We start from the raw sequence: 25,786 nt of genomic DNA, 5'->3' as shown, positions 1-25,786 counted from the left end.
TTGCTGAGTGTAATTATGTTATTTTTGTAGATAGTGCCAACAGTTGCATCAAGGTACTTTATAGTAAATATCCTATAATACCCTATAATATCCTATAATAATACAGAAAAAATGTGTATGTGCTTGTATCTGATTGTATGAGCAATGTAGGAGAAACAAAAACAAGACTTTCTGTGAAAAGCTGGGTGTAAAGTACCATCTAACCTCACCTTGCACCCTAGAAAATGTACCCCAAGGCATTTGAGCTGAAATGAGCCATAACTAATCATGTGTCCATCCCCCAGAGTTATGAGTAAAGAGCAAAACATCCATTTAAAGGTGGGGTGACATCAGCTTAACTGTCAATCGTTCAAGCATGACTTCATGTTCTATAAAAAAAGGAAAAAAATGGGGGGAAGACAAAAAGATGCAGAAAAAAAATGCTGGGCTGGCAAAAAGTAGGCAACACAGACTTTTGAAGGGACATCCCAGCTCGCACACAATCGTCCTCCCACCAACAACACACGCTCCATCTTCTCGGTTGCACCGGTGACCAAGGTGCAGCCTTGGGGGAAATCAAAAGAATAACAATACAAGAAACAGGGCTAGGCTGGGCTTTTGCTTCAGACCACTGAGACTGCAGACAAGCTAATCATTGGAGGAGCACAAGAACCAAAACTCACCTGGTCGAATGAAAAGCAGGTAAAGATGATTTTGGCTTTCATTTACAATGAGTCTGTTTGAGAGAGTAGTGGAAAGAGTTCAGAGAATTTGCAGATTTCTGATGAGATTGCTCTTTATCTTTGATATGGCTTCACTTTACTAACCTCTATTTAAAAACCTACACTTATTATCTCTTCTTATGATCATGATTGAGCTGGGCACTTTTTAAACCAATTTAAAGCCGTTTTACTAACACACTCACACCTAGAAAGGACTGAACCGCAAAGAAACAACTGTGGTACTTTTGAAGTTTCCAAATAAACATCTTGGAAAGTCGCATTTACTGCCAAACCTGTTTTTTTTTTCACGTAACAATTACCCATAAAAACATTTTTTTTGTCCTTTGTGGACACAGAAAGTCATGCCAACTCTTCCAAATATTTCAAAGTCATGAAGAGGATTTCAACAAATGGAAATAATCATGCAAAACTCATACATTGCAAATAAAAGCCATTGTGTAATTAACATAGCTGGCTCTGACACAAAGCCCCTGGCAGGAAGCCCCTTAGTCTGTCAGGCAGATATTACCCAACATTTGTTTTTAGTAAATACAGTTTCCACTTTGCAGATCTATGAAGCCATGACTCATTAAAAACTAAAAACAAAATAACAATAGACGATCTCTTAACCTTTTAATACAGAGAGCATTTCTGAGACCTTAATGTGTTTAGCTTCTCTCTCTTTGGGGGATCCTGTAAAATAGCACATTTGTGTGTAAAATGAATGAATCAAATTGACTTTATCCCCATGTTGCTCATTGGCCATAGTAAAGTAGCACAGGGAAAGCATATTTAGAGTACAACATTAACAGACTGTGTTGCAAGTAAATCAATTTCAGTGTCTGCAGTGTGTGCAAACACAGTAGTCTGATAGAAATGCATCGAATTGGACAAATTGGACAGCTCAACATGCCATTATATGTCTTTTATCACAAGTAAAGGAGCCGCTTTTTGGCTAACCCAGTAAAGGCACTGCTAAGGCACTGAAATGTGTGCCCTTTCAGCTATTCTAGATAGCAACTTGTCTTTTATGCATAATTCCTCCGAATGTGCTTGGGACAAATGTCTGGCTGTTTAACTGATCGTAGAGGATCACAAACATGTGTTAAGGAATAATCACTGTGCACAGGTGCACATTGGAGCTCTAATGGGTTTGCATGGCTGATCATGGATGAGAGTTGCTCCTATCCTCACAAGTGAGCTGGGATTATCCTGTTGTATTCGAGGCTCTGCCGTCACTGCCAGAATTGAGCACAGTCTTATGCTCGCATGTTGAAAGGTCACCAATTCTGATGTAAGCGAGCTTCAGCAAAACATTTTGCAAGGCCAGCCTGCAGTAGAATCTCCTCAGCTTAAGCATGACTTCCCTCCCATAACCTCTCATGTCTTCCGGCAAGGTTTTGTACTTAAGCAGAGTGCGTCAGCTTTGTGCTTGATGCTTTAGCAGTAATGCAGAAAAACGTGCCTCCCCTCTTAATAATGTCAAATTTGCTCAGGAAAATCCTCATGTTTTAAAATTCAACTGGATTGTGGCATTTTCTATGAGTATCACCTTTTGCTCCTTTTCTATGGTAATTTCAAAGTATTGTCCGATTCCTGCAGGTTTTTTAGATAATGCTCTGTTCCATCCCAGTATTTTTGATTAAACTATGGATATTTCTATCTTAATAAAGGAGCATTATATTTCCTTGAAGTCTTATACAACTTGAATTATTCAGAATAAGTTAAACTGAGATTTATATCCCCAAGCAATTCCCTCCCACATTCTTTTTTCTGCCATCTGTGCAGACAGGGTTGACAACTCTTGACTTTCTGTACTTATTTTAAACATTGATATGGAGGTGGAGATGATTATCTGTACATGACAAATATACTGAGCTGTATGTGTGTGTACTTTTTGTTTATCCCACTAACTGCATTCACATAGTGGACAACCAATGAATAAAATTAGCACAAAAGGTTGATTAAGGACTCTTAAAGTGGCATTAAATCAATTATACCAGCAATGGTTTTACATGTGGAAGTCAGCAAACTAAGGACAGGTATATTTGCATTCTAAGTGTGCCATGGCTCAGGTACTGAAAAGGCTTAGGACAGTACACATCTATTAAGGATTATGACCATTGATCCTGGGAGACTCTAGCTGGCCAAGAGAAGCTTTAACGTCATCCTGAGTGACAGGCTTGCACACCATGAATGAAAAAGCCAGCAGTACAAATAGAGGGACGTAAAAGCCATCCTCATCATTTGAGACCACACTTGATAGGACTCCACAAAAGGAAACTTTACGGGCTAGAGGTAAGATAGACTGGACTGCAAGGCAAAGACATGTATACTGTCTGAATTATAGGGTTGATGGTTGTTAGTTGTTAATCTTGCAGCTTTAGTAACTGGGTTTAAACTTTATAAAAGCATGAATTACATTGCTGCCAATGCACTAAGTATTCTACTCCAAAGCTAATTGACAAAGCTTTGGCTTTTCTACAGTGAAAAATGAGGGGCACATCTCCGAGCAGAGGTTATCCGCCTTTGTCTTTGAAGTGTGGCCATCTATGGAAAGCAACCCGAAATGAGTTCCAGACAAACATGGAGTGCATCAAGAATTTAAACAAGCACCAGATGGTAGCTGAGAGGAATCAAGTTGTGGCTTAGAAGATGAGTGGATAGAAGATGGCAAAGCTGACTTTGGATTTTTGTTTGTTCTTGTTTTCATTTATTTTTTACTTCTTACTTGCAGAGCTTTCAATCTATTGCTTTTCTGCAACATCACACCTTTAATCTTCCTTTACGCCTGTCAGGGGTTAGCACCATTTGCATGTTTAGTTGAATATGTTTTTATCTGCATGCATCACTGCATCAGATATGCAGACTGAAGCTGGCATGCATTGACACATGGGAGAGCTTCTAGACTGACCTAATACAATTAAAGTTGACCTGGATTTGCTTCCGGTGTTTTGAGACTTAATTGGAAGGCAAGTAAACCCCCGGATGAGTGGACTACTTCTCAGCTGGCTGCTTGCCTTCATAAATGAATTAATGATGGAGTAGGTGGTGGGGACTAATTTGGGATTTATTTCAAACACTTAGTACACTAATCCAAATGTATTTGATGATAGCCATGATTTATATATTCTACCTGTTATTAGACATATTGCATCAAACATCTTACAAAGACCGTTGCTAGTAAAGGGGGTCAGAAGTTACTGCATTCTTAAGGCAGTGTGGAATAACTGCTCAACATTTTTTAAAGGAAAGACATTTGTCTGTAGGGCTTCCTGACTGTAATACTCTCTTCTTTTTTAAACATTTCTAACGCAGGCTGAGCAGCAAAATGGAACTTCTACTGAAGCTTCTCAGCATCTGGTGCCTGATTGGGCTAACTGTCAGCCAGGACATAACTTACGAGGAACATATTGCCCAGATTCAAGCCTGCCCTAAAGAGTGTCGCTGCCCAACGAACTTCCCTCGTGCTGTTTACTGTGACAATAAAAACTTGAAGAATATCCCTAAAATCCCTCCATACACATGGTACCTGTATCTGCAGAGCAATATGATTGAAGTGCTGTCAACAGATGCCTTGCAGAATGCCACCCAGCTGCGTTGGCTGAACCTTAACCGCAATAAAATCACTAGTGAAGGCGTGGAAGAAGGTGTCCTCAGTGCAATGACTCACCTGGTGCACCTGTACATGGACGATAACCTCTTGTCTTCAGTGCCATCACAACTCCCAGCCAGCCTGGAGCATTTACGTCTGTCTCGCAATCGAATCTCCAAGATCCCTGCAGGTGTCTTCGTCGGCCTGGATAAACTTACTCTTCTGGACCTCCAGGGTAACAAGCTGATGGATGACGCTGTGACTGAAGTCAGCCTAAAGGGTTTGAACAACCTGGTACAGATCAATCTAGCCAAGAACCAGCTGAGTACCATGCCTCTTGGGCTACCACCTTCTACCACCCAGCTTTTCCTTGATGGCAACAACATTGAGAAGATCCCAGCTGGCTACTTCAAAGGTTTGCCAAAAGTGGCATTTCTGAGGCTCAACCACAACAAGCTTGCCAGCAGTGGAGTCCCCAAAAATGTGTTTAACATCTCCAGCATTTTGGACTTGCAGCTGTCCCACAACCAGCTGACTGATGTTCCTCTCATTCCCTCAGGCCTTGAGCATCTTCACCTTGACCACAACAAGATCAAAAGTAAGCCTAGGTGTATTATTTTCTGCTTAATCAGAAATCAATTTAAGCTGGAATTACTTAAAGGAAAGTTCTTTAGAATTTTTCATTTGGAATCTATCCATTCTTATTACATTAACTCCCTTTTTTTTTAATTTACAGCTGTAAGCGGCTCAGGTGTCTGTCCCGTGTCTGTCGAAGATCTGGGCGATTCACTTAATGAAAGTGCTCCTCGACTCCGCTACCTGCGACTGGACGGCAATGAAATTCAACCACCAATTCCCAGAGATGTCATCATGTGTTTCCGTCTCCTTAGGTCTATTGTCATCTAAACAGAAAAACGAACATTGTTTCTTAGGCCAATTCTTATTTTCCACAAATGATGACTTGACCTTGAAGTTGATTTGGTAAATAAGAATTGTGAAGCCATACATATTTGCATGTTTGTAAAGTATCTGACATTAGTTGGCATGAACTTATTGTATTGTTGTGTCTTGGAAACAGCTTTTTTAGTTAAGTCTGAATAAGATCTAAAAGACACTACTGATGGGTTAGAAGCTTTAATTGTGGTTATTGACAGCTAGCTGTGCCTTATGCAGGTGTAAACAGCTGCATGAATACTTCTGAACCAAAATGTAACTGTACATGAATAGGAGGACAATATGTATTTATGGCATGTAAAAAGCTTGGAGACTAATTGTCATTATGCGATATTGAACAGAAGCTAAAGCTTCTAAATGCAAAATCAAAATACAACTTTTATTTTTTTTTCTATGACTACTTTATATCTTTGGGCTTGAAGCCAAATAACTGGTCTTGTGTTCTTATAGGTGTGTGGTCTTGATTTTCTTCCGAAAATTACTCTATTCTAGAAATTTGCATATTTACTGTAGGTAATTTATTTTTATTTAATACTGGGGGAATAAAAGTGAAATCCTGTGAATATTCCTGGCCAACAGTCCTTAATGTTTTGTACACAACAATGTGAGAACTGTTTTTATAAAAAAAAAATACCAAGACACTTTTTAATTATGGCCATTTCTTTTTCTGAATAATTTGAGATAAGATGTCATTTGAATTGTCTTCAATTTAAATAAAACTTCTAAGAACAACTTTGTATCCTGGTGTTCCGTTTAACATAATATATCAAGCACTTTGGATCACTATAACACTGAAACAGTAATAATAATATATCCGTGCAAGGGTTTTCATGCACAGATAAAGTAAACATGTATTATATTATCAACCCAGATAACAGAAACATTTGTCCCACAGGACTAGCAAATGTTGTGTATGTTGTGTGGGCCAGACATGACCCAGCTGTCACAACACATTTGACATGCAACCCATATAAGGTGGACTTGTTGTTGAAAAGAGACTCAATAGTCAGCACTATCCGTCAAGGACTGTGGCCATTAGAAAATTGCAGATGTGAGCCACATTTAGGCCAAACATATTTTACTTGGGTAGTGCATGTGGTGATTAAAACATAAAATAATTCAAGGGACTTGTGATCAATGAGTAAAAATAATAAAAGAACCAACCTTAGGAATCATTATACTTTGTTAAACAAACAGTTTAGGAACTTTGATTAGTATTTATAACCTTCAGAGGAGCCACGTCCAATGTCAGATACTGATGTGCTATTTGCAAAAATATAGTTATAGATTTTGCAGTTTGTATTTATTTTAATTTATTAGCATGTAGGTACCAGACTAGATAGGGCTATGTAAAGAGTAGGCTCCTAAATATGTTAGCATACTAACAGTGACAGTATTAAAGATGGACATACCAGATAATCTGAAATCCAGTTTTGCATCCTTTAACATTTCTGCTGTCGCCATCTTGATTGCAAGAAACCAAAAGTGGCTAAAGACACTATAACCGTGAAACCACTTGCTTACTGGCTAATAGCTAATAACTCAAAGAGAAGCCTTTTTGCAATCAAAAGTATAGCCATGTGGTAGCCTCCAGAAAGGATGCAAGTTTAAATCACTTCAACAATGGCTTTGTTTATTGGACCAGAAAGCTATGTGGGAGAGAAGCAGGAAGTAGCGATTTCTAAGTTCCACTGCAGCAGAACATTCTGACACCCCCCAAGTCGGTGTTACAACTCAGAAAGTTGGGGCAGCCACGCCAGACTAGCTAAAATTGCAATGTATTGACCAGGTTCTACTCAAGAACGTGATATATGATTCATGAATTGCTATTTTCTTGCTTTTTCAACTTTGCAACTAGAATTTTCTCTTCTTTGGAGTGACATCTGCATAAGCTCAAGTCAGTTAGCTAATTCAGCAATATTTCAAACACAGTTGCAATAGCTAAGATATATATGGAAAGACTGACTCATCTAATTTGAATAAGGTAATATTTAAAAAGTGTCAGTTGCTTGTAAATGTGACTAAAACAGCTAGCTAATAGCATTATGGCTAGCAGCTAAAATTGTTAGCTAAAAGTAACAGTTGACTAAACAAGATTTGTTAGTTATACGTAATAAAGTTGCTAAATTTAGTACGTGAATACCTAATATAGTAAGACAATGGTTATGGGGAAAGATGAGACATCTCATTAATGAGGCGTTTTGCACAATGTATTTGTCATTGTTAGGAAGGTTAAGTCTGCTAGCATGAAAATAACAAAGGTTGACATGAAAGGAAAATGTTTCTTTTCCCTCATTCTGAGCCACATTATTATAGCAAGACATTAAGTGGAATAGGGAAATAACGAGTTTTTAATTCTTTCCTCATCAAAATGTCACCAAGGTTTACCAACCCCTGGATCCAACAGGGCTTTGAGGGTAAGTCAAATGAGAGAGATTAGGAACCACTCACATAAATGTTCTGACAGGAGATCAACTTCAACACTTTTTAGGGTACTGTCCCATGCTTCCTGTGTGATAAATCATTGTCTCAGGTATGATATTTTGGGTAAAAGTTCATTGTGTTCTTTCCTCTAAAGAGTGCCTGGCAGAACAAAAGCTGTGGATATAAATCCCAGCATATATGGCAGGTTAGAGGTTTGCCTGTCATTCATCATAAGGTCTAGAGCTACCTCCTGAGGGAGAAGTGGACAGGTTCAGACAAAACTATGGCCAAATAATGCTGACTTGCTCTCTGTGTTTGCATGTGTGTATGTGTCCCATATTTATTTTAACAAGGGACATTAATGAGCCAGGCTGTCTTTGCAATGTCAGTAGAATCCCCTTAAATCTACATCAGGACTTTAGAAGAATCACTTGCCTTGGGGGTCTGAACCCTGATCAGAATATTTTCCATCAGTTAAGACATCCATAGTTCTCCTACAACTAAAATCAGGCTTGTAGTTAAAGCAGACCACTGAGCAGCTGATGGTGCAAAGAGAAATTTGCTTCAACCCAAAAGGAGGACAGAGGCCTTCCTAAATCAGGGACTTCCTCTCAGCACTATGCTAACAGGGGCTTCTTACAGAGGTCCCATTGTGTATAAGGTCCCCGTGGATCCCCCTCATACATGAAAGCAACACATGCCAGAGTTTCACCTGAGGAAAACACAGGGAAATATTTCAATCTGACTGAGCCAACTTCTTAGAAAAATAATGCATATTCTTAAAAGGGATGGCCGGATATTTTGCCAGTGGTAGGCCTTTACTCTCTGTTTCTTTGTGTCTGATGTGTGCGTGTGTGTGCATGTGCGTGTATAGTGTGTGTAATGTTTGAGAGGGTTGTGCATGTGGTTGTACAGTGTGGGGTGGGTGCACTCTGAGTGACCAAAAGCAATCTGCTCTGGTCCAATCAGTCTCAGTGCCTACCTTCACACATAAGCGGCAGGGCACTCAGGTCTGCCAGAGCGCACAGACCTATACATACACACACGTCTACACACTTGTCAAATTCACACACACACACCTTTCACACACTTCACACACGCACCCTCCCTCTTCAAGGCACCCTGTGCGACCTCTCACCATTGGCCAAGTCCCGGAGCCCTCAGCATCTCCATCACGGCTGACGGGACCATTCGGGAAAGCAGGAGACGGAGGTAAGAGTTTTTGGTGCTATCTTCATCTTGCTGGTTGAATGGCTCTTTGGTGCAGAGGATTAGGCAGGAAGAGTTGCTCAGCTAAGCCTTCCAAAAACACTCCTATTCAGAGTTTTTAAAATGAGCTACAACACAAATAAGATGGTGTGGCAGGGGCTTTAATTTCTCTCCTGGGTTTACTTTTGAAGATATGCAGGTGCTTTCTAAGGGATTTTTTGGGGGGTCCATAATGTTTTACATGTTATTCAGTTGTGTTAGACAGGTGTTTCACAGTATCAAATTTAAGGCTTTTGATTTTTCCTTGTTTCTTCAAATGTCGTTACGTATTCCTGTAGTGTATGTATTTGTGAAAAATGACCTTAGTCTTTGAAATAACAGCAGGTGTTCATGAAAAAGTGCATAAATAGCACCTTTTCATAACATCTTTTGCTCAACTTCTGCAGAAAACGTCTTCTACTTTGCTGAGAATCTTAAATAATTGAAAACTTTCTGCAAATATTCTCCCTCAAAGTATAGTTACATACAAGTGCATACCATACTTTTCTCACTGCCTAGTCACCTGCTTTGATAGAGGATTTTTTCAATGCAAATTAAACCTTCTTGCAGTCCAAATAACCCAGATTGTTTTGCACCAACAGCCAAGTGGGCATCACTTATTTGCTTGTGGGTTTTGAGGGGAAAAGGCAGAATCACTGAATATCAGGAATGCCCAATGCAAAGCCAAGCATAACAGAGAAGTAGTCTGGAGGCTCCAGTCTTACATACATACAGTTTCCACACACTGTACACTGTGATGGCCTGAGTAAAAGCACACCTCTGTCTTTAGTATAGTTCGTTCAGTCTAGCTGTGCTGGATTGCGTAGCTCCATGACGGGCGGTTTGTTTAAATAGCAATGATAACCAGTCAGATCAAGTTATCTCAGCAGAGTGCACTAAGTTGATGTTGGAGGGACAACGAAGAGACTGATTTGCATATTAACTCTGTCCCTCTCATACTGACAAGGTTAGATTCATGACTTAAATAACCTAGGAAGCTGTTTTTTTGGTTTTATATCTGTCCTCATCCCAAAATAGTAGCAGCAGAGGTTTCTCAGTTTTCTCTCACTGAAAGATAGGTGTGTTAAAACAGAGTGTGCATCTGTGAGAGGATTGCGTCTTTCCAAGTGTGTGCATGAACGTGGATCTCTGTGTGTATGTGTGTGTGTGTTTGAGTGTCGCTGCTGCTGAATGAAGCTTTTCCTTGCAGCTGTAACTCGCTGCCATCCTGTCCACAAACCTCGGTGGAATTTGGAGTTTGAGTGCTGAGACAGGCAGCAACCGGCCCTCATAAAGGCCCTCTGTGAAGGGTGAGGGGTCGATTCAGCTTAGAAACCTGTCTCTCTCTCTCTCTCTCTCTCACACACACACACACACACACACACACACACACACACACACACACACACACACTTGTTGCTCTCTTGCTGCTCTCTTCTACTCAGTCCTTTCCTCGCTCTCTCCATCTAACCCTGAGGGCCAACATCTTGTCTACTATCTTCGTCAAATTCTTCTTCTTCTCTTCCCTTACGCTCCTTTCTCTGTGATAGCCTACAGGACTCTCTTTAATCTGTAAAAATATATCAGTTCCAATGTGACTACACCTGCTATTAGTGTTTCGAACATTGACACACTAGCATACTGACAAACGATTAAAGTCGTAAGCCCACTGTCTGTGGTGCCAGCTAATTAAGCACTAATTAGCATATGTTAATCTTATTAGTGCTTCCCACTTTAGAATAATACTTAAGAACTGACCAACCTTGGTGAACTAAGTAGACCTGTGCAGAAGATTATGAACAGCAGCTATCGTATCTAGGCCAGGGCTAATGATAAAAATTACACATACTAATTTTGATTTTCCACTTTTAGAGTATCCCATTATATGATCAAATATCCCCAAAATCTTTACTTCAGCCATAAATACCACAGGCTGAAAGTGAATTTCTAAAATTCTTTAGCCTTAATGAGACTAAACAAAATCCTCTCCTGGTTCATTATCAGATCAACTCTGACTTTTGACCTTTGACATACCACAGACGAGTACCTATTTAAGCCAAGATGGTTGCTCCATGGAAAAGAAAGCCTCTGGCTAAAGCAAAGCAGGAGGCCCTCATATTTTGATCCCCTGAGCTGTCTGCACCATGATAATGAATTCATTGACCTTACAGATGGAACCCAAAGTCAAGCTTTGGTGTGCAGCACTGTAGACTGGTTATCCTTCCAGTATCTCGAACTGGTTATGGAGTAAGGTTCAAAGGCATGCTCTGCTGTGCACCGACAGCATATGGAACTATATTTTACTACACACCATGTTCACATTACTCACAACAGATGTCTTTGTACTGTAAAAATGAACCAGTTTAAAAGGGTTTTATTTAAGGAAACCTCTTAAAATTTGCTGTCCACGTCTTTTTTCGTGTCATTTTTTACATTTTGCAAGTGACAATAAACTACTAAGTAAAAAAAGTCACCATGTGAATGTGTAATTTCCCTGTAATGTGCTATACTTCACATACGTCTGTAAAATCTTTTAATCACACATTCCCCACTGACTTTGTGACTCTGCCCTCATCAAGGTGGACTATGAGGATGCTTGTGCGGCTTCTGTTCGGACTCTTCGTCCTCAAAGCGGCGGTGGCTAGCCCCAGATTTTCCCGGCAAGCGCACTTAGACACATACAGTAGCACTAACTATGATGACAATTTCAATTTGGAGAGTGACTATGAGGATGTCCTGACAATTGGTGAGCCTCAGGTAAGAAACACAATTTCTTTTTTGAGTTTATGCAAGAGAAAATGTATGTTTCAGGCTTTTAAACCCCTTCCAGACTCTTTTGCCTTTAATCATAAAAATAAATAGGTCACCTTAAACTTTTTACTCTAGAGCAACCGCTATAAAGGCATTTTCACAGACATGGAATTTATTTCATTTAGCAGCATGTGGTCTGTTGAATTTATTGCCGATTCTCAAAAACATTTAGAAGACACATGTCCTCTAGTCTGTGTGTAAAGATTGTGCGACAAATTTTATGCTGATTGATTACTGAAAAAACTTGAGAAGATAGACAGAAAATATGAATCATATTTTATCACATCAACATGACAGACAGCTGATGTTTTAAAATATAAAGGCTTCTGGGACAATTTGATTTGAGGTCACCAGGTTCACTGAGCACAGAGGGAACCGGCTGCTGTCCAGGAGCCACTGGGAAGCTAAATGTTTTCCAGATTTATGCGTCCAAAATAATTTTAGACATTGCAGCCACCAGTTTTACTTACATATTACTGATGTCCAACTGCAGCTGATGCACTTTGAACTGTTGACTGTTTTGCTTATTGTGTAGAAGCTGATTTCAACCTTATTTTATGTTTGCCTTTTCAAGCAGATACATGTAAGTAACAGGTAGAGGGAAAGGGCAAACACAGCTAAAGCTTTATCTGCTTCCAACAGATCTTCATACAGATTTCGCAGGTGCATGTCAGTCCTCTGGAGGCTAGACAGCTGGAATCTTTACTAAAAGCAGTGACTAGATGACCTTCAGTAACGAGAAAACCCCTAGGTGTTTTCTCGTTACTGGAAGTTTCTATGCAGGAGAGCGGCTTTTAAAGATGAATGGAGATCGGTAATGGCTACAAAGGAAAGAAGTGAATTCAAGAAGTGCCCTTCAAATCTCATATCACAGCTCAAGCTGAGAGTGATGTGGCAAGCCTTGCAGACACAGTGGGATTGAAAGCTATAGCCAGAATTCATGTCAATTTATTGTTCTTTGTGACAAGGAAATTAGTCCAAGGCAGTGTCAAAATGACATCAGATTTTCAGCTGGCTCCCTCTGAGCCAGTGACTTAAATCAAACCTGATGTGAACTGCACTTACAAAACTGCTCTTATCTAAGGTCTGCTCCACAATCCAGCTTATGAAAAGTTTTTTGTCATCCACCTCCATAGAAACTAGTGCCACCCAAGCTTTTTAGCCTTAATCAACTTCACTGGCATATTTTATGTGTAGTTTTACAGCTCAGAGTTACATTTGGAGCTGCTGGGTGTGAGAATGTTTTCATGTGTTGTAAGAGAATGGCTTTGATAATGTCTGCGTTTAATAAAATCGGAAATTACTCAGCAAGTTTCAAGAGGTTTTGTGGAAGTCTGTGTGGGTCGGAAGAGGAGAAGCAGTACAAAGTGCATTTAGAGTAACTAGAATCTTTTTTCATGCTGTCCACGCTGAATAAACATAACGCTTTGACTCATAATTGCAGTTTTTAAGGGTCTCTCATTTAGTTTTGTTGAGAGGGCAGATCATCTGAGAGAGCGCTCTTCTAAAAAGAGTGAAGATTTAGGAGAGGTTTTTGTATTTTTCACACAAACATCAGATCTCATGGGAGAAATGGAGCGATGATGAGCTCCATGCCTCTGGAATGCTGAGTCTTTACTTTCCACGGCCAGCTCTCGTTTGGTATTTCTCTCCTTTCTCCTCGGGGCTTGTCTCTTTTGAGAGAACTAAAGGCTCATCTACTTTGTTATCCAAGCCAATCTTGTTCAGTCTGCTGCATTCAAATACTCTGGACATGCTTTAATCACCAACTTTGGATTCATGCAGGCACATTAGTTTCATCATGATCTTCAGTCTGCCTCTTATCTATTTTCTCTTGAGTTTTATAACATCTTAGGAGCTGGATGGTTCACTTAATTAGAGATTCTATTTATTTGTTTTGTTTTTTGTTACCATCCAGAGGTTGGATGTAAGTTTTGAACAATGGTAAATGACACATAACTGTTCAGAGTGTAAAGAAAATATGACTTATTGCTTTCATGTTTCATGTAAGGTAAGAAGACCAATGCCAGGCTAAAGCTTAACCGATTTAAGCTTTTTTGGCTATTGTCATATATTTTTTTAAAAACCATGGAACATCCTGGAATATGGAAACAACATAGTGAGCAACATTTTCTCATTGACATCTAAACAATCAGACCTCTTTTGGCAGCCAAAGGTTTGACCCCCGCTGGCCATTAGAAGCAAAGCAGGTTTAATTGAATTTTTGAATGCACTACCTTGCACAATCTGTGTTCTCTCCACGTTTCAGACCCCATGTCCATCTTTAATTTACAGTCTATGTGGCGCTGCCAGCAGCTTGTCAGGGCAAAGACGACAATCGGAAGAGTAATAGATGGCATAGATAGCATAGCTCTGTCCAAAAGTAGGACAGTTTTACCAACCTGCACTCTAGAAGTAACTATATGAAAAATGATTGATTCAAAAAGTGTAACTAAGATGGAGTATTATCTAAGCTTTGGAGAATAATCCAATTTCCCAGAATGTGACTCTGCTCCTTTAATAGACATTCTGCATGTAGACGGTGTGCTATCTTTTTCACTCAGCAAGAGTTTAAGTGAGTTTAACTCATGTGGCTTTTCGAAGGACTAGATATTACATACATACATACATGCTGCACCCCATATGACTAAGAGCCTATGGCTGGTGTCTATGGAGTTTTCAGTACTTTTCCAAACTGCTCACTTATTTTGTGTCGATAAGCTGGAGGACATTGGTGAAATTTGTTTGGAAAGATTTCATCTGACTCTCAAACATGTTTTACTTGCCTATGAATATATTCATATATACTAATATAACAGTAATACCCTTAATTTTGGCTTGGTCGGTAATTTTATACATTTTGGTTTTGGCTTAACGCTCCACATTTCTCCTTTCACATCCCTTATTCCCCAAAATCCAGGATTTCAGAAACTTTTTTTCAGTGTTGTTTGTTACCCCCTCTTTCCCCTCGGGTGTATATGTTTGGGGGAAAGGGGGGGGGGGGGGGGGGGGGCAGCAGTTAGATTTTTCAGTGCAAGACGTTTTAAAGGCCTACCTCATTGTAGTATCCTCAGCTTTTTCTCAGGAAGACTTTAAAATGCAAAATATATGAATGAATAGCTTTTCATTGGTACAAGCCTTTTTTTCCTCAGTTACATTTCAGGTAGTTAATTATTCTCAATAATTTGACTGCATTCACTTGACATACATTTCCTTTGATGCCTCTTAGCTTACAGATATCTGATTACTCTGGTTAAAACTAGATAAAAAGGCTGAGAAATGGATCTGTGCAGCTACCATGTGAGTCTTGGTTCCACAAGGACCATTCCCTTTTTGAAGGACTGACTCAGCCTTGAGGGGCGTTATACAGTGTCAGGTACTACCTGTGTGAAGTGTGTGGGAGTTCACTGCCCTCATCTGGAGAAGAATAGAACTGCAGGTTTCTTGAGCTGTCAGAAGAGCAACTGCAAAGACTGTAAATATAATTAAAATAGCAAATGGCTATACCCGAAGCCTTTAATGAAGGAACCAAAAGGCACAGCTGTGTATAAAGCTTTCTTGGTTTGGCAGAGCTGTCTCATTTTTATAATTTCCCCAATTAAAATTGCCTGTTTGATCAACAAAGGTGCTAAGTCTTGATTTACAAAGTAATTTGGTATTGTGAAACTTGTGACATTTTCAGAGTTGTCGCTGCATGTTCCTTTTACAGTCTTTAAGCTGCCCAGTGTGCTGGATTATGTAAAATATGCAGTGCCTTTTTACTATAGAAAAAAATACTGTAATATTTACTGTGATGTAGTATCGCTGCTTTACTGGTCACTTACTAGCAGATATAAAACAGAGTTCTTGGCTGAATCTCTATAAAGTCTGAGCAAAGGTTATTTTGCATTTTACAAACTGGACAGCACTGGATGTTTTTTAGTTTTTTTATGAATCTGAGCTAGATAAATAGTGCACGCTCTGCAGTGGATAGTTTCTTCAGCACAATTTGCTGCCATCTAGTGGTTAAAATTTAAGGTTATGAATCAAAAAATACTTTCCTGTTTATGGAGATCTTTGTTGGTGTCTTTTCTTAAATCTTTGGATCATTATTTTTTTGTCTGCTCAACCTCTCCTCTAAGTTTCACAGAATTCGACACTGCTGTCTTTACGCAGTCTTGTTAACAAACAGGCAAACAAACAGCAATTATCAGGTGCCTGTGCGCTGACTCTGAGCTTAGCACAGGAGTACTAAATGTGAAAGTAACTGGGAAAAATATGAGTGCTGAGATAGTAAACAGAGCAGGGTTTGCACATCACCAGTGCTGAGGCATATTTTGTATGCCAAAATGCCAAGTACAGTTAGGTCCTTGATTTGTCCACAACAGTTGTAGTTTTGCCTCTTTACACGGCCACAGTGGAATTTAAAACAAACAGTCAATATCTGATTGCAGTCCAGACTTTCAGCTTCTTTTCAGTAGGTTTTAGGAAAATTTTTCATTTAAATTTTATGAATTGCAGCTGTTGTTATGCATAGTTTTCATAGATAGGCTCAGAAATCATTAGAAAATTAACTGATATGTGACAAATGAAGAAGAAAAATAAACATGATCAAGAAAGAGAGAAACAGCTCATGATCCAAATATTACCATATTATGTTTCAAACATGGCAGAGGCAATCTTATGCCATGGGCCACTGGTTTGTATTGATGATGTGGCTGCTAATAGAAGTAGCAGGATGAATTATGAGATGTAAAGGACCATACTCATTGCACATATTCAGACAAATCCCTCAAAACTGGTTAGACAGTGCTTCAAAATAGACGAAGCCTCAAAGCATAATTCAAACCAAGAGTTTCCCGAGGCAAAGAAATGGGATATTTTTCAATTTTTCAGTCAGTCATCTTATTTCAAACGAACACGGTATGCGTTTCAGTTAATAAATACAAAACTGAGTGAAGAAAACCCCACAAACAAGCAGCGACTAAAAGTGGATGAAAAGGGGCCTGTAGATAATCTCATGGGAGGAAACTGCAAATGATTTTCATCCAAGCATTCAAAACTATTTTTAAATTTAAAATGATGTATCTTCTGTCAATTATATAACTATGCATAAGGTGACTGTAAAATTCCTGCACAGTTAATATAAACTTTCTGTTAAACCCCCTGAATTAAAGTTGTCACATATTGATTGTTTGATTTAAACTCCAACAGCTGATGTAAAGAGGCAAAATCAGAAACAATTTGTCTAACAGCACTACACAGTTTTGTCCCCATGCAAGTTTTTGTCACATAGAGCCATAAAAAAGTAACTTTTCTAATGCTTTATTTCATCTTTTATCATGTTTATTTTAAAATGCAGTTCTCATATATTTTTAACTCACTGCTGTTGTCTTTCCCTCAGATAGAGATTGGAACACTGCCCCCACCTGAATATGAGGGCTCACTGGAAACACAGAACGAAGTGGAGCAGCCGAAGGAAGAAGAAGAGTTGCCTCTAAAACCCCAGCTAGTCCCTCAGGGTTCGGGAGGATCTGGGGTTCTCATGGGCCTAGACACACAAAAAGGTCTGAAAAAAGGAGAAAAAGTCTTTATCATAGAACTACTTCATGAGTAAGTTCAGTAAATATGAAAGAGAAAGGGCCTTGTCCAGCATTGGGCCGTTGGATGTGTGAAAGCAGCATTACTTAACTTAGAAAGAAGGCACTAATCTTTCCTCGAAACACATCATCCTCATCGTCTACCTGTGATAATCAGTTCCATGTGCATGTCATCCATTTAACTTGCAGTCAGTGGTTAAATGTGCCCATTTGTCATCTATTGTTGCATGTAATCATCATCATTGTGAACTGTGTTAATCTCATCTATCTGTTCATTAATACCTAATCTTGTCTCTAACAAGAGGTGGAGCTTCGTCTGACACCCACTGATAGACCTCGTATCATTCAGGATTTCTGGATCTCTGTAGAGTCTGGGGCCTCTGGGGCCTCTGGAGCTTCTGGGGTCTCTGGGGCCTTTGGAGCTTCTGGAACTTCTGGGGCCTCTGGGGCTTCTGGGGCTTCCGGAGCTTCAGGGTCTGGAGGCTCAGGAGAGATTCTGGTCTCTAGCGCCTCAGGAGGCTCTGGAGGCTCTGGAGACATTGTGCTGATCTCCGGAACCTCAGAGGAGCTCCACATCTCGGGAGAATCCAGCCAATCATTGATATCTGGCAGTCTCTTGATATCTGGGGATCTCTTGGGATCCGGAGATTTCATGGGATCTGCTATTTCTGGAACCTCGGCCGATTTTGCCTCTGGAGGTTCTGGAATTTCCACTGAACTCCATTTGGGTTCTGGAGGGTCAGGAGACCAGTCTGGCTTTGAGGTATCCGGAGATCTTTTGAGCTCAGGGGCTTCTGGAATATCTGGGGTTTCTGGGGACTTTGAGTCCGGGGACCAAAGGATAACATTTATATCTGGAGGTTAGTATCGTTGCACCATATTAGTATCTAACTTGTCATTCTTTGTGGGATTTATGTTGATTGTCCTAAATTTCATTTAACTGCTTTGCTTTTTAATGTAGTTAAATGTTGTTCATAATTATTTGTGCTACTGGACTTTTTTACTCATAATCACTTTCTTTCTAACATTTTATCTCTCAAGAGTGATTGATTGGTTAATTGGTTAATTCATTGTCCATCTTACCTTTCACCTCCCAACGTTACCACTCCTAACACCAAACATTGGCTCTAACAAGAGGAGGAGCTGCCAATCACTCCAGACATTATTGCCCAGGAGACACTAGGTACTTCTGGGGAGTTCTCAGGAATCCCAGAGGTTTCGGGAGATGATGGAGTCTCTGGAGAAGTATCCGGAATCTCTGGGATTTCTAGTGTCTCTGCATCTGGAGAAACTGAGGTCCCTGTAACTCTGCTCCCCACCACTTTTGAAGGTCAGTACCAAATCTAGACTTGGGGAAGACAGGCAGTACTAAAGGCTATGTCTCACATTATCAGCAGTCTCCGAAAGTTGATTCTGTTCATCTGGACTTAGCGTTTTGTGGGAGAAACGTTTCGTCACTCATCCAAGTGACTTCTCCAGTCTCCGAAACGTTTCTCCCACTAAACGCTTCGTCCAGATGAACAGAATCAACTTTTGGAGATTTACTTTCCTGGATGATTGAAAATGCATCAAGACATTATCAGCATTGTTTTTAGGAAAAGGATAATTATTAGGGCTCAGAACCCCAAAGCAGAACAGAAACAACAAGGATATAAAAGTTTACTTTAATAAAAAATGTTCAAGGTTCCCATAAACTATGCAAGGTTAAAAAAAAATGGGCACAGTTGTGCAGAATGGGAAAATCGATTATAGAAATACTTCCTGTGGCTTTCCCTGAACGTTCTTTCCTTCATAGCTTAGTATCCCACCATAGAAGCCATCTGAATTTGTTTCTGTCGGTTTGTTCTTTACTAACACCCACACTGTTTGCGACCACTCTGCAAATCATATTTCATGTTATTAACATCAGAGTCTTATTTTCATTTGTCATTTAAAGTCATAAACTCTTGCTTAACACTGCTAAAACACTGCGGCAAACCATGGGCTACTGTTTGCCAGATGTCTTGTCCCATGTCTATGGTCTAACCTTTATTTTTAACACCTAATCTTGTCTCTAACAAGAGGAGAAGCTGCTTCCACCTACAACACAAAGCCCTCAAGAGGGTGCTGGCACTGTAGAAGGGTCAGTGAGCTCTGAGCTGCCAGAGCCCAGTGAGCCTGATGAGCCAGACAAGCCTGAAGAGCCTGTGGTTGACAGACGAGGTCAGTATAGAACAGATGGGAATGTTATATAAAACCTATATCCCCTTTGGACTTGGAAAGTTCTGGTGTGCTTGGACCTGATTTTTATTAACTTTGACCTGTGGATGGTTGTCTCTGGAGGATTCGGGACTTTTTAACAAGCTACTATGGCATGTCTTCCTTTTTCTGTTTTCCTTCTTCTTGTCCATGTATTCCAGGTATGCCCATTTGCTTGCTGTGCACATGCCTTGGTGGTTCAGTCTACTGCGATGACTTGAATCTGGATAGTGTGCCCCCTCTCCCCAAAGACACCACTCACTTCTATGCTCGCTACAACAGAATCAAAAAGATCAACAAGTCTGACTTTGCCTCCATGAGTATGTTTCCATTTTGAATAAAAACACATCACTATTAGTTCAGAACCATACGCAAACTTAAATGCAAGCTTAATTTTTCTTCCGATGTGTTTTCCCACCTTCCTTCAGACAAACTGAAGAGGATTGACCTGACCCACAACGAGATAACATCCATTGAGGACAGAGCTTTTATGGGTCTGCCTGAACTGGAGGAGGTGGTGATTCGAGAAAATCACATCTCCCAGCTGCCGTCTTTCCCAGAGACTATGACCCTGATTGATGCCAGCCACAATAACGTTGGCTCAAAGGGTATTCATAGAGAGGCATTCAAAGTACGTACACCTCTTTTACTTACAGTTGGACTCGCACATATCAAGTAAAACTGTGTGTATTTGCTCACGACAAGAAATTAAAATAACATTTTCTTAGTCATTTGGAAGTCATCGATGACCTGGATGACTGAGAACCTTCACAGACATAGTCATTTGGAAGGAGCAATAGTTTGTCAGCCACACATGTATTATCTCAGCTGAATGCAGGAAACTGTGTTTTTGGATGGAAACAGAATAAAAGGAAAGTAGCAGGATAAGAGTACAACTAAATTAGCAAAATTCTAATGTTAAGCCAGTGTTTGAAATCCAGTATTGTCATGAGTGCCTTAAAATGTCTTTCACAAAGGTAATATCTAAGGTTCTTTGCCATTAATGATTATCTTTCCTTACATTAAACAGGATATGACTGGCCTGCTGTACCTGTACCTAACAGACAACCACATTGATTATATCCCAGTGCCTCTACCAGACACCCTGCGGTCTCTGCACCTACAGGTATATCCTCTGGCCAAACCATAAAATCCATCCATCCATCCATCCTCTTCTCTAATTCAGCAGTTTTAACTCGCTGCTTCTGCATTTTGACTTTGTTCATGCTCTTGTTGTTTATTTCAAGTAATATTTATCTAATTTTAGGACCTGATCCCAGTGTAGTGTAGCTCAATGACAACAAATCACATCTTTCTATTTTTAGTTCTATTTCTATTATCTTTATTATAATTGTTAGCTTTAATATGCATAAAGATTTTATCTTAGTTAAGGGAATTATTGACCGTTTAAAAAACTCTGTTTACGACATTTTCCCATTTCGCATTATTAAGGAGGGATTTAATGTAATTGGGCCTAGTATATTATCACTAATCAATCATTCTTTGTCACTGGGTTGTGTTCCGGCTGCCTTTAAACATGCCGTAGTGAAACCTGTTCTTAAAAAGCGTTCCCTAGATCACTCAAACCTCGCTAATTACAGACCTATCTCCCAACTTCCGTTCCTGTCAAAAATCCTTGATAGTCCTATCACAACTTCAGACCTATCTGAATGCGAATAACATCTGGGATCAATTCCAATCTGGGTTTAAACTGTGCCATAGTACGGAAACGGAACTCTTGAGGGTCTTCGATGATCTTCTTTTAATTACTGACTCTGGGCGCACCGTGGTCTTAGTTTTGTTGGACCTGTCCTCTGCTTTTGATCTGGTGGAACATAATATCCTCTTAATGAGGCTTGGACATCTGGTTGGCATTACGAGTATGGCCCTTAGTTGGTTTAAATCTTACTTATCAGAGAGGTCCTTCTCTTTCACGATGGGTACCTACTCCTCTTCCATTGCCCCCGTTACCTGTGGTGTCCCTCAGGGGTCTGTGCTGGGTCTCTATGTTACCTCTTGGTCGTATTATTGAAAAGTACAAACTCTCTTATCATTGCTATGCAGATGTTATTCAAATTTATTTTGAATTGACTGAGGATGATACTTCATCGATGCTTCGCTTCTTCCATTGTATAAGACAAGTTAAATACTGGCTGCAGAGCAATTCCCTTATCCTTAATGACAAGACAACGGAAATTGTAATCTTTGACAGTCATACCCCTAGAGCCCATCTAACTGGTGTCCTCGGGCCCTTCACTGATTATCGTTCCGACTCTGCGAGTAATTTGGGTGTTTACCTGGACGGGTCCTTTAAGCTTGTAGAGCATGTGTCCTCTGTTATTAAATCTTGTTTCTATCAACTTCGTTTAATTTCTAAGGCCAAGCCAAACTTACAACGTGAGGATCTAGAAAGGCTTATCCATGCCTTTGTCACATCCAGGTTAGACTATTGCAACTCCCTATACACTGGGCTTCATTCTACCCTTCTTCATAGACTGCAACTCGTCCAAAACGCCACGGCTCGCCTTCTAACTGGTACTCATAGGTTTGAGTCTGTCACCCCAATTCTCACTGGCCTCCACTGGCTTCCAATTAAATACCGCATTGATTTCAAAATCCTACTGCTTACTTATAAAATGATAAATAATATCGCACCTAGCTACCTTATTGATCTCCTTAGCGTGTATACTCCCAGTAGAACACTGAGATCGTCTGACCAATTGCTTTTGGTGCAACCTAGGTCACGGCTGAAAACTTGTTTTTATCGTTAAGTCCTGCTTGCTTATGTGCGTACTTGTGTACTTGTATGCTCGGTTAATCAATGCCTCCCAGCTGCTAGCTTATCTGCCTTTGTACTTTACTACTGTTTGATTGGATTATGTGAAGCACTGTGGCTACCTGTTGTTTTAAATGTGCTATACAAATAAAGTTGTATTGTATTGTTTCAGCGTAACAATATTCAAATGATGCACGAGGACACGTTCTGCAACCTCCAAGATTTCAGCTACATCAGAAGAGCACTGGAGGACATCCGTCTGGACGGCAACCCCATCAACCTCAGCAGAACCCCACAGGCATACATCTGCCTGCCCCGTATACCCATCGGGGATCTCATTTAACCACACAAATACAACCACACGCACACATATTTGTACATATTAACAGCCCACATACGATTCATTCACTCGTCAATCCAAAATCTCATTTACAACAGTGCCTTACCAATAAACTGTCATACATGCTGCTGGATATAACACCATTTAGATTAATTATCAGCCTTAAAAAACAGAAATTAGTGAGTGTAATTCTGCTGACCAAGCACATATTCACTGCTCTACTCCATCTTCATCCCATTGTTCGGATATTTATCCCAGGGCACACAACAGCACGCGTACACACCAAAAGATATGGATACTCATATCCATATCCACACACACAGACATTCACACAAGAATGTTGTCAAAAGCCAAACTGTCCCACAACTTTATTAAAAGTGAACAACAGGCAGTATTCACAGAAAAACAAATCTGTTAAAAGCCCTCAAATGTCATGTATGTGTTCGTTTTCACAGTTGGCAGAAAAATGACAACATTCTTTAAATGTATTTGTTTTGTAAAAAAATATAATGTTATTAATAATAAATCTAATAACTTTCGGCAATGTATACTAGAATATAGTTATCAAAGCTGGAGCTTGATAAAAAGTCAATTGAGTATCTAATGCAATAAAATGTGCATTTTAAACACACTCAGTGGTTGTAAAGTCTGTACTGTAATATAAAAAAATATATATTCTGATCATGAAAAAGGTGTTTTTTTTTAAGTGAACTGCAATTTTTCGGTATATTACACTACAAAAAAGTGATGTTTTAACCATGCACAATAGCTGATACCAACAACTCTGATGTGTAGAGTCAGTCAACAAAACACTATTGTTTAATATGGGGACGGGAAGCTGTTGATTTTGATTGTGGATGGGGTAAAGAAAAATGCTAACAGGTTGCTATTGTGTGCTCTGTATGGAATAACCACAAGTGAATAAAGTCATTTTGAAGACCTCTCCAAACTAGGAGTGGCTCAACGTTTTTATTGATAACTAGTAGGTGAATTATTAATGTGGATCTTTAATTTTATGAGGGCAAATGAGAACTGGGAACTGCTCAGAAATGTGCCAAAAAAGGGGGGAATTTTTGCAGATAAAGCCAGTGTATGCAAGGATTTTAGAGCTGAGATTTTCTCAAAAATTCTCAATAAGCTTCTCAAACAAATGAATTAGCCTCTGTTTCCTGTCCATATCGCCTGATTCTTTCACATTGCTGCTGTTGCTGCTGCTTTCTTCTGTAACCTCTTCCTCAGACCCTTCTTTTTCTTCGGAAAGGCTCATCAGTCTAGCTTTCTCTCGCTCCAGAGCCAGCCGGTCCCTGCGCAAGGCATCCCTGTCCCTCTCCACCATCGCCCTCTCCCTCTCCATTACTGCCTTTTCTCTGTCCAGCGCCGCCCTCTCCCTCTCCAGCACGGCTCGGTCTCGATCCAAAACTGCAATCTCCCTGTCCAGCACTGCTCTCTCCCTCTGCAGCACCAGACGCTCCCGTTCCATCACTTCTTTCTCCCTTTCTGCCACCTGTTGCTCACTGCACGTCGTCCTCCTCTCGTCCTCCACCTCTTGTAAGATGCAGTCTATATCCTGAGGTCCCTCCTGTTCCGCCACCACCTCCCCATCCTCAATCCCATTAAGTGGAAATTCAATCTCAGTTGGAGCAGCCACAATAGAAGACTTCACCATTGCGGCTAACTTCTTCTTTTTGGGTTTGATCAAGAACTCCCCATTGTCTTTGTTGTGGGGGAAGGCCTTGAGAATGGGGGCGCTGCCCTCCAGCCGACCCGCCATTGCATTGTCCATCAAGGAGAAATAAGGCCATACATCAGGAAACACTTCCACCCCTTCTGGGGGATGCTTTAGCTCCTGAGGAGACAGAAAGAGGGCAGGAAGTAAAGAGAAAGCTTTGTCAAAAAGCTTTATTTGTCCAAGTGAAAAGAAAACAAACAAACAAGATGCAGGATACCTTGTATCTCTTCTTCAGGTTTTCCCATTTTTTAGACGCTTGATGATGGGTCATCTTACAGTGTAAGCCCATATGTTTCAAAATGGTCCTAAAAATATAATATGCCACGTCTTGTGATTAAAACAATTTTATACTAACATCAAAAGCAACGATGAACCATTATCACTGGTAGTAATAGTAAGATGGGGCAAAGATAAAGGTACAATTTTTTTTAAGTATTTCTGGTTCCGAAATCTATATAGTTGGCATTTTTCAGTGTCTGGGAAATTGAAATTATTGGCATACCTCCATGCCCACATAGAAGTATTTCTCTTTCCAGAGAAGAGGTAGGTATTTGAAACCCTCAGCTTTACAAAGTCTTCGATTTCTTTTTTGCTCACTGAAAACGACAGAGAGAAAAATTCTATAAGTTACAAATGAATATATGAGAGTGTGTGAAAAATGTATAATACTATATCACTATTTATTAATTAAATACACCTATTATTTAATAATATTTAATAATATTATTAAACAGACTTTTTATTTATTTATTTTTTATTTTTTTTTACAAATGCTGCATTCATGGTACATCGGAAAAGGTAAGCCTTTACTTGGACTTACGTCATTTTAAACGTTCGCTGGAAAAAGAAAACATGGCTGCTACCAGGATTGCGTTATTGATTTTCTACAAGAAAAACCTTGTCAACAGACATGTAATTCACTTAACAGAAAGAGGAAAAATAATCGAAAGGACGCAAAAATCATATCAATAATATTTCAGCCTTTCGACTCAATGGTGAAGAGAAACAGAAATATAAAGTGCCGAAGTCGTATTTAAAGATCATCTTTATTTTGGTTCTTCTATTAGTCGGAGTTCTGGAATTCACACCCTTTTCAGTGTCCGATGAAGGCAGCATAACTTGTACTTCTCACTTCCTACGTGCGCAAGCTAGCTCCAAGCTATAGTTAGCTTATTTAATCACTTTCTGTCGTTTGTCCTTACTTTTATATGTGAAATCCACGGGCGTATGCATATCGCAAGTGCTGCTGGTGTACTCGTGGTCTGCGTACTCCATTTTTCCTATTTCTCGTACTTGGTGTCAGCCCGTTTATCGAGCGTTCTTTGTAGGAAAAGACTCCTTGCCCCCGTTGTTGGTTCCTTGCGAGGGACCCTACATTCTTCCTCTCGTGT

The 25,786-nt window shown here is 39.9% G+C and overlaps 3 protein-coding genes across 7 annotated transcripts; 2 read left to right on the top strand and 1 right to left on the bottom strand.

Moving 5' to 3' along the window:
* Positions 1 to 464: 464 nt before the first annotated feature.
* kera (keratocan) lies at positions 465 to 5,982 on the top strand. Of its 3 annotated transcripts, none has more exons than XM_080291403.1 (3): positions 465 to 681; positions 4,020 to 4,894; positions 5,033 to 5,982. In XM_080291403.1, exons 1-3 carry the CDS (start codon positions 671 to 673, stop codon positions 5,200 to 5,202), a joined length of 1,056 nt encoding a protein of 351 aa, XP_080147529.1. In that variant the 5' UTR covers positions 465 to 670; the 3' UTR covers positions 5,203 to 5,982. The 3 variants fall into 3 exon arrangements, with proteins under 3 accessions (XP_080147529.1, XP_026004184.1, XP_080147530.1); XM_026148399.2 differs by lacking the exon at positions 465 to 681 and adding an exon at positions 2,624 to 2,999; XM_080291404.1 differs by lacking the exon at positions 465 to 681 and adding an exon at positions 3,527 to 3,673.
* A 2,473-nt stretch (positions 5,983 to 8,455) lies between these two features.
* epyc (epiphycan) lies at positions 8,456 to 23,615 on the top strand. Of its 2 annotated transcripts, none has more exons than XM_026147826.2 (10): positions 8,456 to 8,886; positions 11,502 to 11,679; positions 17,117 to 17,279; positions 17,615 to 18,172; positions 18,448 to 18,642; positions 19,374 to 19,514; positions 19,712 to 19,870; positions 19,979 to 20,181; positions 20,581 to 20,676; positions 22,499 to 23,615. In XM_026147826.2, the coding sequence occupies exons 2-10, from the start codon at positions 11,509 to 11,511 to the stop codon at positions 22,667 to 22,669; spliced, it is 1,857 nt and encodes a 618-aa protein (XP_026003611.1). In that variant the 5' UTR covers positions 8,456 to 8,886; positions 11,502 to 11,508; the 3' UTR covers positions 22,670 to 23,615. The 2 variants fall into 2 exon arrangements, with proteins under 2 accessions (XP_026003611.1, XP_080147641.1); XM_080291515.1 differs by lacking the exon at positions 8,456 to 8,886 and adding an exon at positions 10,129 to 10,232.
* On the bottom strand, positions 23,020 to 25,784 carry LOC113009511 (uncharacterized). Of its 2 annotated transcripts, XM_026147827.2 has the most exons (4): positions 25,598 to 25,784; positions 24,898 to 24,991; positions 24,613 to 24,700; positions 23,020 to 24,512 (listed from the first exon to the last, which is right to left on the bottom strand). In XM_026147827.2, exons 1-4 carry the CDS (start codon positions 25,668 to 25,670, stop codon positions 23,787 to 23,789), a joined length of 981 nt encoding a protein of 326 aa, XP_026003612.2. In that variant the 5' UTR covers positions 25,671 to 25,784; the 3' UTR covers positions 23,020 to 23,786. The 2 variants fall into 2 exon arrangements, with proteins under 2 accessions (XP_026003612.2, XP_080147642.1); XM_080291516.1 differs by lacking the exon at positions 24,898 to 24,991 and having other exon boundaries at positions 25,598 to 25,767.
* Between the last annotated feature and the right edge of the window lie 2 nt (positions 25,785 to 25,786).

The sequence above is a fragment of the Astatotilapia calliptera genome, chromosome 17 (assembly GCF_964374335.1).
Source record: "Astatotilapia calliptera chromosome 17, fAstCal68.1, whole genome shotgun sequence".
Lineage (NCBI taxonomy): Eukaryota > Metazoa > Chordata > Actinopteri > Cichliformes > Cichlidae > Astatotilapia > Astatotilapia calliptera.
The sequence above is the reverse complement of the archived record's forward strand: the minus strand, read 5'-3'. Positions and strand labels throughout refer to the sequence as shown.